This window comes from Microplitis mediator, chromosome 10, assembly GCF_029852145.1.
Source record: "Microplitis mediator isolate UGA2020A chromosome 10, iyMicMedi2.1, whole genome shotgun sequence".
In the NCBI taxonomy this organism is placed as follows: domain Eukaryota; kingdom Metazoa; phylum Arthropoda; class Insecta; order Hymenoptera; family Braconidae; genus Microplitis; species Microplitis mediator.
In genome coordinates, this window is record NC_079978.1 from 5,652,669 (window position 1) to 5,669,251 (window position 16,583).

A 16,583-nucleotide genomic window follows, 5' to 3' on the forward strand; every position below is an offset into this window, starting at 1 on the left:
GTCTCTCACCTAGAAAATTCAATTCTATTTTATCACCAGAAAAATTTTATTAACTCTCCAAATATCTCAACTTGACTTATTATTATTGCATTCAATTCAATTATTTCTCTTACGATTTCACTTGTGTCTTTAACTTGTGCCCAAAACTCAGCTTATCGAATTACGTGGGAGTAAATTCAGCCTTCTGTTGACGTTACGGAATAGTCTGCATCCGTTTCAGTATTTGGTTGCTACAACATTAGAGCTCTATTTATGGATATAATTTCCAAAACTCGGATCTCCAAATAACCTCTTTCTGATTGGTTTCTCAGAGCCACAATATCCGTTTAATCGAATCTTAAACTACATGTAGGTTAAAATTTTCACGGAAAACCAGAAAGAATCTAAAATTTTTTGTCATTATGTCAACCAATTTAATTATTATCTTAATTTTAACTTTTAATAAGCTCATTTATCACTTTGTTAATAATTTTATAAATTTTTTTTGTTCTAGGTAAGTCTCAAGCCCATAGAATTTTATTGCATGGCCACAAAGAACGTGAGTTTAATTAAATATTTGATAAATAAAATGCATTAGACTGTGAATTATGATATTCATAACCAAAATAATAAGTGATTCAAAAGAATGACAGGAGCACGACCTCCGCCGACCTCTGTTTGTCACTCGAAGATCGATTGCCCCGCTAAGAGCGTCGTTAAAAACACATCCTCGGTGTATATCTATATTCATTTAATTCTTTTATTTCCTCGTTTCAATCTAGAGTATTACATTTGATGCAGATTTTCCGAGCTCTCTAATGTATCTCGGAAATTAAAACGATTTAGCCACCCTCGAGGTGTGGCTGTGAGGCCTGCACACCCCGGCAACTGCTCAATATACTCAACGCTCATCGGGGGTCGACGATCGTGTTTTACTCCAGCACGCATCCATTGATTTCATTAGTCGATACTAGTATAGAGTACTCTGGTGTATTCTACTCATCGAGTCAGGGTGTAAAGACGTTAAATTGCGCCACCAATGGGAGAGGGCACTAAGACGTAATATGCAAGTTGTCTTGGGGTTCGGGGCTCGGGGAAAAATAAAAAGGTCGAGGGGTAAAAGGCTGCGCGATACATTAACGCTTGGCATAATGACGTCAAAAGACTGTGTGAAAAAAGTCTACGTAAATTTCTATACATATATATTTATACAGAGAAGTTGTAGATAAAAAAGACATTATTCACGCAATACCGCGATAATTACATCGGCTTGTCGCGTCTCGGTGATTGCAAGAATTTGAATAACTTGATGACTTTTATCATTAAATTACCTCTGAGTCTCATGCCTTTGGTTTTTTTTTATTTTTATTTTTTTTTTTTTGCTAATTACTAGTATGAACTCTGATATTTTTCTAATATTTTTTTTGTTGCTGGTTATTTAATGACTGGTTTGTTTGCCACTCAGTATGCAGGCACCAGAATGATTTGTAATCGCGATCGTTGGGCAAGCGAGAAAATGGGATGTGAGAAATCTCCTGGTAATCAGACAAATTGATGTCTATGTCTATGTCTCACTTACAGTATAATTGAGTCAATAAATTAAAGGATGATTAATAGATACTAACAAAAGTATTTTTAAGTAAAACATGGCATTAAAAAGTGCTAAATAAAAATTTAATTGGTATCACTTTAAAGTATCACATAAACACTCTCTGTATATATGCATTCAATCGTAGCTCATAAATAATTCCAGATGAAATTGCTTCAGACTCGTCTGCACCAAGTGTTAATTTAATTAGCCAGAGCTTTCTCGAATCGAGTTAAGCCTTGAATTATCGCTCCACGAGTTTGTCGATTCAAATATCTTTCTATCTTATCTTCAGTTATAATTTAATTATATTTCCAAGAGTATATCGACTTTTGATTTATATTCTGCTCGATAATCGCTACTGTGTCACCAAGTAGACCCACAAAGAAGATACTAAATACTAAATACTATCATATATATCTAAAGATGTTCTCAGTTTTCATTTCCACGACTGGAAATCTTAAACTAATTTATCGTGACCCGGTTTCCATAAATTAAATTTCTATCAATCAAATTAGTTGATTAACGTCAAATCGATTCTATTCAGTATTAACTTTACCAATTACTATTTCCAATTGTGTAGAATTTTTCCTTACCCTCAATTACTCACTATAGTTAGCTCTGGTTATTTTTTTCACTATAGAAGCTGGAGAAAACACGTCCAGTACTTACTCAACGTCAGATCTATCTTAATCCACAAGTACCGGTATTATCAGAATATTGGGTCTTAGTTCCCTCACTGGGTGGTATACACATTTTACTTAACGTCTATACCATCAACTGCCTTATTTTTACTCAACACTAATGTATAAGTCTAACGCAAAAAGGAAAAAAATAATAATAAAAATACGTGATTCGTCGACAGGGTGGCACTGGAAGACGAAGCACATACGTCAGGCTCGCAGAGTTAATCTGACTCCCCTAACAATGTGCACGCGTCGGAATCTTCTTACATCCCTTGAGTTGCTCACCCCGCATATATACAAACAATATAAATAAATATATATATGTGTATTTGTATGGATAAGGCTAAAATGATTTTGGTCACCCGCGTAGTTCACCAAGACCACTGTCCCGATTGGATACATATAGATTTTGGATTTACCACCTCATGTAGCCAACAATCCGTACGCGGACTCACGTAATCTCTTGCTAATAACTGCGATTTATCGTTTCCCTTGTATTCCGTCTCGACTTACCGGATACTTATGGATCAGCAGCATTTTTCTCTGTCTAAAAATAATGACATAGATCTAATAATAATAATAATAATGGTAATAGTACTAATGAAAGCAGTAGACTAGAAAAATGAATTTAATATTCTCGCTTTATTAAATTTGAGTCAAAAATTTCTAACAATATAAAATCAAGTGCAACACAAACAGAGATTAGATTATGACATCCGGGAATTACGGGCAGGTATAGAGAGGAAATGAGTGAGATAGGAAAAGTTTATTACTGTGGTGTTTTATGAAAGAAGGGTATTCATTAATTTAGTCTTCGTGAGATACTTCAACATTAGTTAGTCGTTGGTTGTCATCTGCATTAACCTGCTGTTAAACATTTTACCTGTGTGTTTAAGATAACACACGGGTTCCGGTTACAAATATTTGACTGGGTAACTGACAGTCTTAAATGTTTATCCTGTTATATTACTTGAGCTCCTCAGTACCTGTGTCACTCTTTCACGCTGTTCGCACGCGCGTTAAACACTCGTTTTCTTTGTTGTTCAACAACCACTTGATTCGAAAAATCTCCCTTTAAACTCTTTTAAAGTGTCTCGTTTACTTAACAATTCAACGTGTAATATAACAATATTTATCATTAATTAATCCCAATTACAATGACAGCAGTGATATTTAATTGCTTAGTGTTCTCATTTATCCGTTAGCATAAATCAAAAAAATTTATCTCAGTAATTAATTTAAAACCAATTAGCTTCCTTATATTTTTTTAGTTGTGTATCCAGCTACTCTCCAAATTTACTTACGACTCAAATTTAAATAGCAAAAAATTATTAATATTCAAAAACCAAAGCCAATGACACGAGTGGGTAGTGCCCGAGTCCAAATGTATACTTATATATGTATATATAGATATATACAATCTACAAGTAAATACATTTATTAAACACACCCAAACATAAGTAACGTACGTAAGTCTTTGTTAGTTTAACCCAACATCATCTCAAAACATGAGTACCCTCTATACCGTTTTTCATATATATATACATATACATTCATATATGTATCCTACCCCTTTGGTTAGCTCTCAAGAACGCGTTGAAACGTACACACGGGACTTTGCTACCGTAGCTGGTGTGTACACAGGTCTCGCGTGGGCCTCATCAAGTGTCTGTCCATACGTACACACAATATCTCATTGAGTTAACAGCTCGAGCAGCGAAACTGCCACTCGCGTTCATCTGCCAATAATCTTTCTTAAGTAAATTACACGAAAAGCAAAAGAAAAACCAAAACCAAAACTTGAGCTCAGACCAAAAAATAAATAATGTCTGTTCAATTTTTTTTACACAAACACTTGAGGCTCCGTTATATGTATGAAAAAAATAATATATATAAATAAGACTAAATGAGTAAAAATTTTAACTAATGGTAAGATAGTTCATGTTTGCCAACTGTTAGAGCCCGTTGCTAGTATTGTGTATAGATGAGGCAATAAATTAAGATGAAAACGAAGAGGTGAGTGCAGAATTACGTTTAACGGAGGGTTGGCCGATACCAACCTACCTTTTAACACTCGCCGACTCCATATATTTATATACTTAAATATAAAAGCAATTGAATGGATCAACAACATAAAGCATCACGCACATGTACCATTAGAAACGACACCTTGACCATCGATACTTAAATATCTTTCTTCGTCTTTTACTTACAAAACTGCCCAAATTGCTGGTTATCACGTTAGGCATTAGGTACCTCTAGGTGTTAGCCATTATTGTATTTTATGATTAATTGATTCCAAGTCTTTATATAAATGTATATAAATATGAGCATGCAATCAACCAGAGGAACTATTAATATAAATAAAATATATAACATACTTTCGAAAAAAAAAAAAAGAAAGATGTTACGACCACGCCCTAATTAAGTTTGTAAACGTTCAGTGAGCTCGGTAAAAATTCTAGCGATGGCTATTTATGACGAGAATGTTTGCACCTGCGTTGACAGTCATCCGCCCTTACCTTAAATACGGTAACTGTTCGTTGTTTCCGAGCAGACAATCTATATACAGCTATAGATATATAATTTCTCTCTGGACTTTACTCTGGTTTGGTGGGTCGCCCCCGCTATACTATCTGAGTGTTTTATGGAGCGTAGATAGCCTCACGCACATCTCACCCGGCATTAGCTGAGCCAGGTGATATACGACGTGTATATTGCTCTTGAGCAGTATATACCGATCTTCTTGGGAAATCCACCACGTATATTGACGCACACGTGCTTCTTGCTCGCTATTGCCTTGGTAGACGTCGTGTATCGGGTTTGCTGGGGATGAAGAACGGCTTTGAGGACTCTGGTCTACATGGATGGTATATTGGTAGCTTGGACGAGAAAAAAAAAATGTTTGACGAAAATAAAAATTTCTCGTGGATGGAACCCGTCAAAGTGATTCTGCAGTACATCTTGAGAGTGTTGTTACGTCATGTTTGATACCCGTTTGTCAATGTCAAAACGAAGTACGTCAGACGATACCTGAGATTAATTTTATTTTCGATATCTACCCCAATAGACAGCGAAATATTTATAATTTTATTTATTGATATTAAATTTAAATATAAAATTATATTACACTGCACTTATTCAAGTGTCTGGATAAATCTGAAGACTGATACTAGTTAACTTGATTGTAATAATTTGATTGTAGAAATGTGAGACGAGTCTTCTTGAGAGTCGAGTGGGTGTAAATATACAACAGGGGATTGAATTGAAATTATTCGATTTTGCGGGACAGTATCGTGACTGTGGTGTGTCTGATGCAAGGGTTTCATATACAACGTACTAATGGAGGGCTATAGAGCGTCGAGTATACAGTGGAGTAGATAGCAAAGTGGTATTAGCAAGACAATCCATGTTACCGACCGATGAATCACGCAGATGCCGCCGCGGGGGTAACTCTCGATATTTTCTATCCTCTCGCTTATTGGAATGGATACATTATAAGTTACGATTCGATTTAGAGCGATTGTAACGAGTGGATGGTATATAGTAAGCAATCCAGTCAGTTTGATCATGCCTGAGGCTGCCGGTTGCTCACTCGCTCCCTCACTCACTTACTCGCGGGCTTTTTATCTCTCGCTTTAATCGTATTCAAATGCAATGTTGTGGAAAATTTCATTTGAACGGAGGATTCGACGAACAAACGGGGGGTAGTTTCAGAGATAGAAACAGAATCCTGCTGTGACTTTGTCTCCTCGGCAAGCCCCCGCGGTGCTTCAGTCTCTCATGCTGATGCGCGAGTTATATTCTACTCTCATATATTTGCATAATTTTCACGCACACACGCGTCATTTCATTTCACTTATTTCATCTTTTATAAAAGTCTTATTTTTTTTAATAACACAAAAACTCGATTCATAACTGCTATTCAGCCCGCATTAAATCATTCCTTTATTTTTTAATTTAAATAATAATATTCGTAATTTATTATTAGTTTATAAAAGGAAACCCTTATGAAAATGAAAGTTATACATTGATCGACTTTCAATTCCATTCTTAGTCGCACGTACACTCCCGTGCATACAATACATGCATTTATACTGAATATCCCATTTACATTTACACCGAGACCGATTGAATCTTGATTGGAAAATCCACTTAATTAACGACGCGCCATTATGTTTATTGCCCCTCGGATCGGCCACAAGTGGGTTCGCTTGCGGGAGTGCCGCGTGAGCTAGTCGTTTCGACTCTCCTCCATATTATATGTATATATATCTACATCTACATCTACATCTATATCTCTATATTCTCATTGGCATCGCGCATGTGTGATATTTGCCATCATCCAGCTATCTCGCGTGCCTCGCTATCTTTCAGTCTCGAGTCCAGTCGTGGGAGTTAATCGTCTACTAATGTAACTCAATCGATCAACGAACTCAAAAAAAAAAAAAAATAAATAAATAAATCAAAAGTTGCTTGAAGAACTTGCCATTGAATTCCCAGTTACTATACCAACTAATTTAATTAGCAGCCGTTCTAAACGCGGAAATGAACGTCTCGATACCTGCGGATCTAGATTGTCATATCAAATTTATCACAGTATAAGCTTGATATATTTATAAATATAAAACAACTGGTAAGCATCAGAAATAACGAACGAGGTGTGAATAAAATTAATTACCAATAATTGATTGTCGTAATTACATCTTAACATGATGCCACACCCAAAGCAGCTAAATACACTCATAACTTTTTATTTTCATTCATTTATTTATTTTATTTATCACTATCATCATCATCATCATCCTGATCCTCGCGTATGCCTGTATGTATTTATAACCGAGTGAAGTGAAAAGCCTGGGGATGTATACAAAGCAAGAAAAAGTAAGCTTGAGTATGGATAACCCGGTATATACATCGGCATTTTATAGAGTTCTAAATTGCGTCGTCGAGTGAACGACGCAGCAAGAAATATGACAGCGGATCGGTTCAATCGGAATAAAGAATTACACCGGCGGAGGAGTTGTATAAAGTTGAAATGAAAAGACATATAGGCGGATTCACGTTCGAACGACAGGTGGTACGGGTAAAAAACATTCACGGTCTTTTATATATACGCTGCATTTTTATTTTGTTTTAAGTATTATTGCTACACCACATACAACAGAGACGTTTGTATTAATAACAACAGCAACATTAACAATAATAATAAAAATAATAATAATAATAATAATAATAATAATAATAATGATAAAACAGTATTTCCATGATCAATTGTACGATAAAACCACACAAGAGAAACTAATGACTAGATTTTATCGTCAATTAAATTTCCATCGACAAATTAGGACGACAGGAGATCACAACGTTAGTTGTAGTATTATATATACATACATATATATATTCACTATTTATTTTAACTATTGAGAAATAATTTAAAAAAAAAAATAAATTTATCGTTTTCTTGATTCCAATTGACTATTTACTTGAGCTGGTATATGTATGTAAGTACGAGCATAACTAGAGTGAAATAAAACTAATAAGAAGCTGTACGTTGAATCTTTATAAGGTTTCCGGGTTGTGTTGGATTTTATTATTCAATTGGTAGATCGTGGGTATGTCGAATGAGACGAGTAAACGTCACGGTAGAAACGCAAATCATGTAACCAGTCTTATCGACAGTGTATGTATAGATATACATATATAGTGATATGTAGAGACCAAGACCAAGACTGAGGCTAAAACTAAAAGCAAGACCTCGAGGATGAGGATGAACGACAACGGCGATGTATACAAGTGAAGTCGTTTGGGACCAACGGCCGCGTTAGGAGAAAGGTATGCATGAGAAGAATCCACAACACATATGTGTATATGTGGTACCCCAAGTCCACTCGCACAGGACTTGGCATGTATGATTGGCTCTGTAGATGTCATTCGTTATGTAAATGCCCGAGTGTTTACGAGCAGACACCTACGATAACTAGGCTCTTCTGAAGAGAGAACTCTCTCTCTCTCTCTCTCTCTCTTTTTTTTAAATATATCTCTTTCTTTCTGCTCGTCGACTCGCTATCCAGTTTAACGATGCGAGATACAATCTTATTTGCTAAAATGGGGAACGGTTTTATTTATTTAGTTTGTTTTATTTTTATCTAGAGATACTTTTTAAAATTAATTGGCTTGAATTAGAAAAATGTTTGACTATTTTGTTTTCAGAATTACTCCAGCTTTTACTGGCATTTGAGTAGACTTTTAAATGACTTTTATAGTTGTATTACATGTACTTAAGTGCTCGATAGTCTATTGTTTTAATGCCATTCGAATTATTTACGGGTGACCAATTATGAAAGGGCCTTTTAATACCAATTCCATTTACAATTACCTTGAGTTGATACTAATTTAGTAATAATTAATTTAATTCATTGATCTACATAATTACATTTAAATTAATTATTTTTATAAAACATTTAATGCTATTCAAATTAAATCAATTTATTTTATTTTTAATGAAAATGGTAATTTTCATTATTAATTAACTATCACATCTCATTATTTTTTTACTTTTTATCCATATTAACATTTAATGAGCGATAGTTATGTCTGCGTAATTAAAAAATATGAGTGCACAGAAAATGACCATTAGCTAAATTGATTTAAAAATATCAAGTGAAAATTTATTTAAAGACTGCAGTGTTATTTCATACCAACATTTTGCTCCTATTTATATACTATTGTACATTCATAAGTATACGGCATCTCAATTTGAATTAATTATGTAAACTCTTAACTATTTATATCTGTCGCCATGAATATGCTTGTATTATTAGCTTGTTAAATTTGTTGTTTTATTTACTGAGATCAGCGACCGCAACCTTAAATGAAATATTAATTATCAATTAGCGATCATTTTTAGCTGCGCTTTTTTCTCATTTATATTTTTATTTTTATTTAAAAGCCGATAGGTTGAAAATGTCTGAGAAATGTTTTAGCAGGATTGAGAAGAGAGCAAAAATAAAAGTGAGGCGAATCTTTTTTGCCAAGTAAACGAACGCTATCTCACACGTATTGCAGCGATGGTACTGAAGCGAGACTGCGTCTAATTGCGTTAGATAGCACTCGGGCTTATTAATAACCTTAGATTTCAAGCTCTCGTATTTAGTAGTATGTATGCATATATATATATGTGGATATCTACATATATGTGGTCTGGTGAATTTTTTTATGGTTGCAAAAGGCCACGACCGATATCCCTCTCACCTGACTTAAAACCGTGGATGTGAAACACTCATATACTTATTCTACTAGTCTGTATATAAATACACTTAATAGCAATATACTTATATATGTACATATCTGTATACTCGTAATGTGGGTATAGATATATATTAACGGGGGAGGTAGGTGATAGGTGTGTATGTGAAAGAACGAGTCGTGAAACACGAGCGAGTGCGATGAGAGAGGGCAAACGCGAGAGGCGGAAGATAGTGGACATGGCATTTCACTTAATGATAAGACGAGACTTCTCTCGCGATGTCCTCGTCTTCTTCTCTTATTCGTAATGTTGTTCACTTCTACCAGAAGACTTTTTCACTTTATCAGACGGTTTAATCTCACCGACGCCGGTGAGACAAAAATATTAAGAGACCATGTCTGACTATTTTTACTTTTTTTTACAACTAAATATTTTTATTTCTGGGTATCGCAGGATGTGGGCAGAAAAAACACTTATGACAATTATTTCACACAATCATTTGTTGAAAAAAAAAATTTTTGATTTAATTTAAAATCAATGAATCATAGATTGAGTTTATTAGCATAATAAACAATAATAAATTTTTTTTTATCGATTGTATGCAGCATAATAATACTTAAATTGAAAGTAGGCATACAAATGGTCCATTTAAAATAGCACATAAGGATGTACAATATAATAATGCCTGCATATATGTAAGTACAATAACGGTGCGCGATGAAAACTCATCGTAATGGTACAGCCGCTTGCCATTACATCAAGTGGAATGGGTTAAGGTGTAGGCGTACGGTTGCGTACTGGTGCAGTACTCGAGTACTCGCGACTCTCATGTACTTATAAATATATATATATATTCGTATATAGTGGAGTCTATAGCATAACACATATTAAGATACGTGCAGGATAAAAGACAGTGGTACAGCGTAAAAAATACAGGTACAAAAGTATCTAAGAAGTCATGGTAGCAAAAGAGGAGAGCCATGAAGGAAAGAGTTCCGCGTACAAAGCTATCATTTTTTGCTCAATAAAAGAGCTTACGCTAGAAGAACCATAAAATCTTGAGCGAGTTTATCACTCGGGGATCGCGTAGATTTAAAATAAAAAATAGCGTGCAATGATTGTAATTCGCCGGTCACTCGACTAAGACTAAGACCAAGACCAAGACTATGACTAAAACTACAACTATGGGTAGAAATTGTAGCCGTTAAGAGAGAAAGAGGAATGACGATGCAAGTAGCGATGGGCATCGCCATCAGGAGCTAGACTAAGATAAGTACAGATATAGTCAAGACGTTAGGACGGTAGTAGAGCCAACACAACATGACGTCGTCTTATTTTCTCGGTGCACTTACTGACCGCTCGAGATAATAATGTGAAGAAGAAACAACTCGAGTGTGCATTGCATTTTTAGCGAACTCTATTCATCTCTTTTGTTCTTGTAGCATTAATGTATATAGCTGTGTTCTCGCTTGCCTGGACCAGCACTCGGTCGCTGGGTTGTCAGGAATGTCTTTGGCTCAAGACTGAAGCAGAGCAGTAGTAGCAAGAGTAGTAGACTCGTCTTTGGAATGTCGATATGAAAGTCTCTCGATTAAATCAACAACTTCTTTTGTATCGCCGGTCAATTTACAATATTTCAGACGCATATTACTGCTTGCTGTTTATTCATGTGGAATATTTAAAAATTTACGGCATGCATATGGGTACATATATACATATAAATATATATATTGATGATGCTCAACGAAATAATTCCACGTCTGTCGGCTACAACTTTTTACAGCGGCCTTTCTATTTGAGTGTTGTCTTGCTCTTGTTTCATTTTCATGGTCTTTAGTCTTTAGTCTTGATTTTGGCCATCATTACCATCGTTCTGCTCCATATTAGTCTAGTCAGACATCTGGGTTATTGTCACAGGTACCTATTTGTGGGGGCGAACATAATATTAACAGTTGTGTAGGCTGCATATTTTTTACTTAAATAATTGTATTCACACCAGCACTCTGGTCTGCTGGACAACACAAGTGTCTTAGCTTTGGTTTTTTTTAACCAGAGGAGCAGCATTCAGAACACAAGATCATACAACTGGTGGCATGAAAGCCTGAATAAAAAAAATGATGGCCTCCCATCGTGATACAACTTTTGACCTACAGCGACGACCTCCTCACGATTTTATCCACTCGTGATGTCTTTAATTTTTGTTTATTTTTTAGACAAACTTAAATTTACCTCAAGTAAAAATAAAAAATAATCTTACAAATATTTCAGTGTCTCAAATTACAGAGATGTTAAAATATTCATTGTGCATTTAGTGGCATTAATTAACTAGCTCATGAGTAAATGGTTTTTGCACGAAGGGACATAGTTATAGTCTAGCTTATTTGAGGAACGTAGAATGCATTCTCTTTTGATGAGGAGGCACTTGGCTAACGACCCCGCTGTCTTATTCTCAGTGGAATATTTCATTTAATATCGAACCCCGAATGCTGAGCATACCGAGTGAGTGAGAAAGCAAACCGGGTTTTAGACTGAGAGATAATCATGTGGAATTCACATGTATGTTTTCTCTGGGTGTCGCATCATCGTCCATGTTACCCATCTTACCTCCTCATCTTTCAGACGTCTATCCTACAGATCGTATATATACATGGTTCCCAACCTCTGAACACATTTAGGTTTTTAGTTATATAGCTGACCTGATGAAACTGATTTTCCCAGATAAAAATATCCTGTACTAATGTAAGCTGCACCTAATCTTCTTGTCGTTGATCTCCAGCAGAATGCTGTTTCGTTGGACTTGTTTGCTTGGGATCAACATCGGAGAAATAAAATTTATAAAAATATACCTATACATGTATATATTTAAATGACTCGAGAGTAGAACGCAAATCCGGTCGTTATACGTTTCTTTGAGAATTACCTGCACGCAGATACCATCGACATTTGCACCTGCTTTAGTGGGATGATGATGTGGCAGTATCCGGTCATTTAAAAAGAAATATTTATTGATTACAACAATAATAAATATTTAACAAACAGACTCCGTACTTATCTATCTTACTGATCATCAATTTATCTGAAAACTGTTGGTACAAAGGGCAGTTCAACAAACGGTCAGAAAAGTCAGGTGAGAAAGCGGAAATATTTATTGACAGATATTCTTAAAATTGTGATCGAGAACCATCGGATTTCTCACTGGTGAAACACAAGTTGCACGGTGTTTGTGTCACGCACATACAAGAGCCGGTGGAACGTGTGTCTGCGTCAAGTTGAGGACGCTCCGGGAACGGCAAAAACCCTACTGAGTTAATCAACTATTTTATAATTAAAATTCCTGAATGGAAGCGACCAAGCCGGGCTTTCTTTCTCTTGCATCAGCAACAACGTGGACTGCTGCACATTTAAAAGTCTCTTGTACACCGTCTTTTCGTCTGGCTCTTGGCTTTGGCTCTGAGTCTGAGTCTCTCTCACAATGTCGTGCTCGGTTTCTTCTTCAGTCAGTGCAACTGAACCAGAGCAGACAAATAAAATAAATAAAATTAAAGTGCAACTGCTGAAGAAGAAGGAGAAGTTCAAGAAGAATACGAAGAAGCACCAGCAAAAGAAGCAGTTGTTGGTACTGTCTGGTGGCTCGCGAGTTCGCGGTAATCTCCTTCGAATTCATAGAACACCAATTAACCACTCGACGGCAACTTCTCTCTTCACCCTTTAATTTCTTCCTTCTTCAGACACACTTTTGTCTCTGTCTTTTATTTCATTTTATACCAAAAAAACTACCGACCTAGTTCGCCAGACAGAGTATGCGGATGTTTGCCACCTGTCTTTGATCTTTTCACTTATGCTTCCACAACACCTCAGCTCATAGTCATTATATATTTATATATTTTATTATTTAAAATAACACTTTGCTTGACATTTATTTGTGTCCGATAAAGAGTTTATTCTTTAGATCTCCGGAAAATTATTGCCCGTAAATTTGTATTTCATTTACTTTTTTTTTACAACGCAATGAGGAAGTCGTAATGACAATGTTACCCGGACGTTTACGTTGTATCGCGTGACTTTTTAATGAAATAGAAGCTCCAAAGTCACGCCATATGTGTACATATAAATATATTCCTTAACACACGATAGCTTCGAAACTGACCAATTCCATTCAAAGTATCACTAAAAATATAAAATTCCACTACTCAGTATAAATATATAAAATATCGAAGACTTGTTTCTTCTTCGCTTGCTCGGTAGATCAATTTTCGTTCAATTTTCAATTGAAAAATTACAACCGGAATGTCAAGGTCTCAGGCAGCTTTACGTGATAGCATCGCGCCTATTAATAATAATTAGCAATCATGTGGAGGAAAAATATATTTTTTTCGATACGCGCGGGTGGGTAATGAAGCGATAATGCCAAGCAAGGATTCCACTTATACCGATGAGACTTCTGTCATGGCCGAGCGGACACGTTGCGCTGGAATCGCATTAATTACGCGTATTAAACGTTCCTTATTTCTCGCAGAGTTATTACCTCCATGTGAGAAAATTCAATCATTTATTATTATAATTACTCCTTCATTTATTATTTTTTTTTAATCTTTTGCATACATGCGTTATCTAATGTCCGATGTATTAATTTTGCTGTCGATCATCATCTTTTTACGTCTTATTTATTTTATTAATTATCTTTATATAAACGAGTGGTAATTTATTAAGATTTTATCATAATAATTCTAAAGTATTTTTTTTCCAAATAATTTAAACTATTGGTCTAATTTAATTAAAATTTTTTTTTGTTTTTATTTTTACTTTTATTTATTATTTTCGTCATAATTATATTAACAGAGATTAAATTAAACGCACGCGAGGGCTTGAGTTTTAGATGAGCGACACGAATTCCCTTTCTCGGGTAAAGACGCGACGTGCCCAGTCACAGATTAAACTTTTATAAAATTTTTTATCCTTATTTATTTTATTTTTCGAGTGCACGAAAACCTCCAACGATTGCGGTGAATTCCAGTGTTGCAGTTGTTGTCGCCGTTCCTACCGAGTTTAAATTAATTAGGTAGGATGTTTTACCGCGCAAAAATCGTGAGCGCAAGAAGACGAAGAAGAGGAAGAATGAAAAAAAAAAAGCACTAAGATGGACCAGGAAGGGTCGCCTTACGATGCCGCCCAAAGTACTCACTAACTAACCCTCTTCTCTCCTCCTGCTTAACTCTCTCATCACACAAGAACGTGCTACAAATTAAAGTAGATCCTTGGAAACGTCTGAAAACCTCATATTTTTTTAACCCCTCTAACTTAAACCCTCATGCAATATTTCTCTGTAACAAATGACTCTTTAATTTAAAAAAAAATAATTTAATTAAATTAATAAATAACACTGACTAAGCGATAAAACAGCAGCTTTAACACCAATACTAATGGGTTAATGACTGGGTGTAAATATTCTCTTTGAAACTCAAACAAACCGAGTAAATGTGCATTATTAAATTTTTTCCCGCGTCTGGTATGCGTCGATCGCACTAGATTGGCACGCTCGAGAGTGCAGCGCAATGCGAATAACTTTAATTTTCGCACATACGCTCTAATAAAAAAATAATAAATAAATTATTTTTAAAACCGTGTGAGTTCCTTATGGCTCTGCTGTCTACATTATATATTTATATATATATAAATAAATAAATAAATATATAAAAGACAGTGGCGTTAAAAGTTACCGCCTAAGAAGTGATAAATAGAGATAGACAAACTCAGATATACTCTCCGACCAGAAGAGCTCAGTGCAGTTGGTTGTCTTGTGCCCACGCCATTAGATTATCTCGTGAAATTATGAGGGAACGCTCTTTCTGCGCGGCTTCCACATATTACATAAAGCACATTACTTACTCAGATACATACATAGAGATATAGATATATATTTATAAATTGGCGTCCTTTTCCCGGTTTAAGAGTGCACGCGCTAAGTAGTCAACGATCCATGAAATTTCTCTGCTTCACTTTTTGCTTCTGCGTGTGTTTGTGTACATATGTGTGTGTGTAGGTTTACATGTGTGTGTGTGTGTGTATGTCAGAGAGAGAAAGAGTATTTTGTGTGTGTAATCGCCTGACGCTAAAATTTTTAGACTAATAGCACAGACATTTATGGTATGTGTAGTGGCGGGTACTTTGCGTGACGCTAAACTCTCCTGTCGAGACTAACACATTCTGTCTTTCTTTTCTGTTTCAGACGCCATGGGTAAGTTTGCTTGATGGTGGTGAACTCTTGGGTTATTCATTATTTAAGTGAGATACACACACTTATATTGCCTGCTAACCGCGGTAAGATCTATCATGGGCATGAAACCTTTTTAAATATATAAATATGTGAATATATAATAAATATGTACATATTATTTATATATATTTATACTTTATCTTCATTAACTTTCGAACTAACTGCTGATGTTCTTGTCTGCTAAGATGATGCTAATGTTGGAAAAGCGCTACATAGTTAATACTGAATAATTTTTGGCATTCACACCCACGGTAATTGGCTTACGGTGTTTTTTATTTTAAAAATCCATTACTGACGGAGATTCAGAGCGCATCGTCTGCGTGCTCATAATGCAATGTTTCATTTTTTTAATATTCATTATACTACAGTTTTTTTATGATCAACTATAAATAGATTTTACTCTAGAGTCGGATGAAACTGACACTGAAATATTTGTTAGCAATTTTTTTTTTTTTTTTGGTAATGAGTCAAAGCAGAATCACAACAACAGATTTGATTATTATTTTAAATATGTTCAACGAAACGGATGCGGTCAAGATAAAAGCTACACAAAATAATCTAATAATTTCTAAGAATAATAATGATTTGGATGCATTTCTGTTGAACTCGTTCTGGTGTTTGGTAAGGCTGCACATCAGCTGCAGGCCGTGAGGTAGATATGTCTGGCTAGTAGACTATCGGTTAATTTAAACCGAATGAGAAAAGAACGGCAACAAAAAACGGGCGTAAAAAAAAAGTAAAAAATAGTGCATCGAAAAAAGAGGAAAAATGTGAGAGAATAATGTTGTGTCAGAGCCGTGCGCGATC

The 16,583-nt window shown here is 35.3% G+C and overlaps 1 protein-coding gene across 8 annotated transcripts in view; it reads left to right on the forward strand.

Moving 5' to 3' along the window:
* Nucleotides 1–16,583, forward strand: part of LOC130676538 (homeobox protein homothorax) — a 263,375-nt gene that overhangs the window by 98,545 nt on the left and 148,247 nt on the right. For 5 of the 8 annotated variants that reach the window (XM_057482847.1, XM_057482842.1, XM_057482848.1 and 2 more), the window contains exon 8: nt 15,729–15,737. The exons of the other annotated variants lie outside the window; for them this stretch is intronic. In XM_057482847.1, the coding sequence (XP_057338830.1) occupies nt 15,729–15,737 (9 nt within the window). The remainder of the gene's footprint in view (nt 1–15,728; nt 15,738–16,583) is intronic. 8 annotated transcript variants of the gene reach the window in all.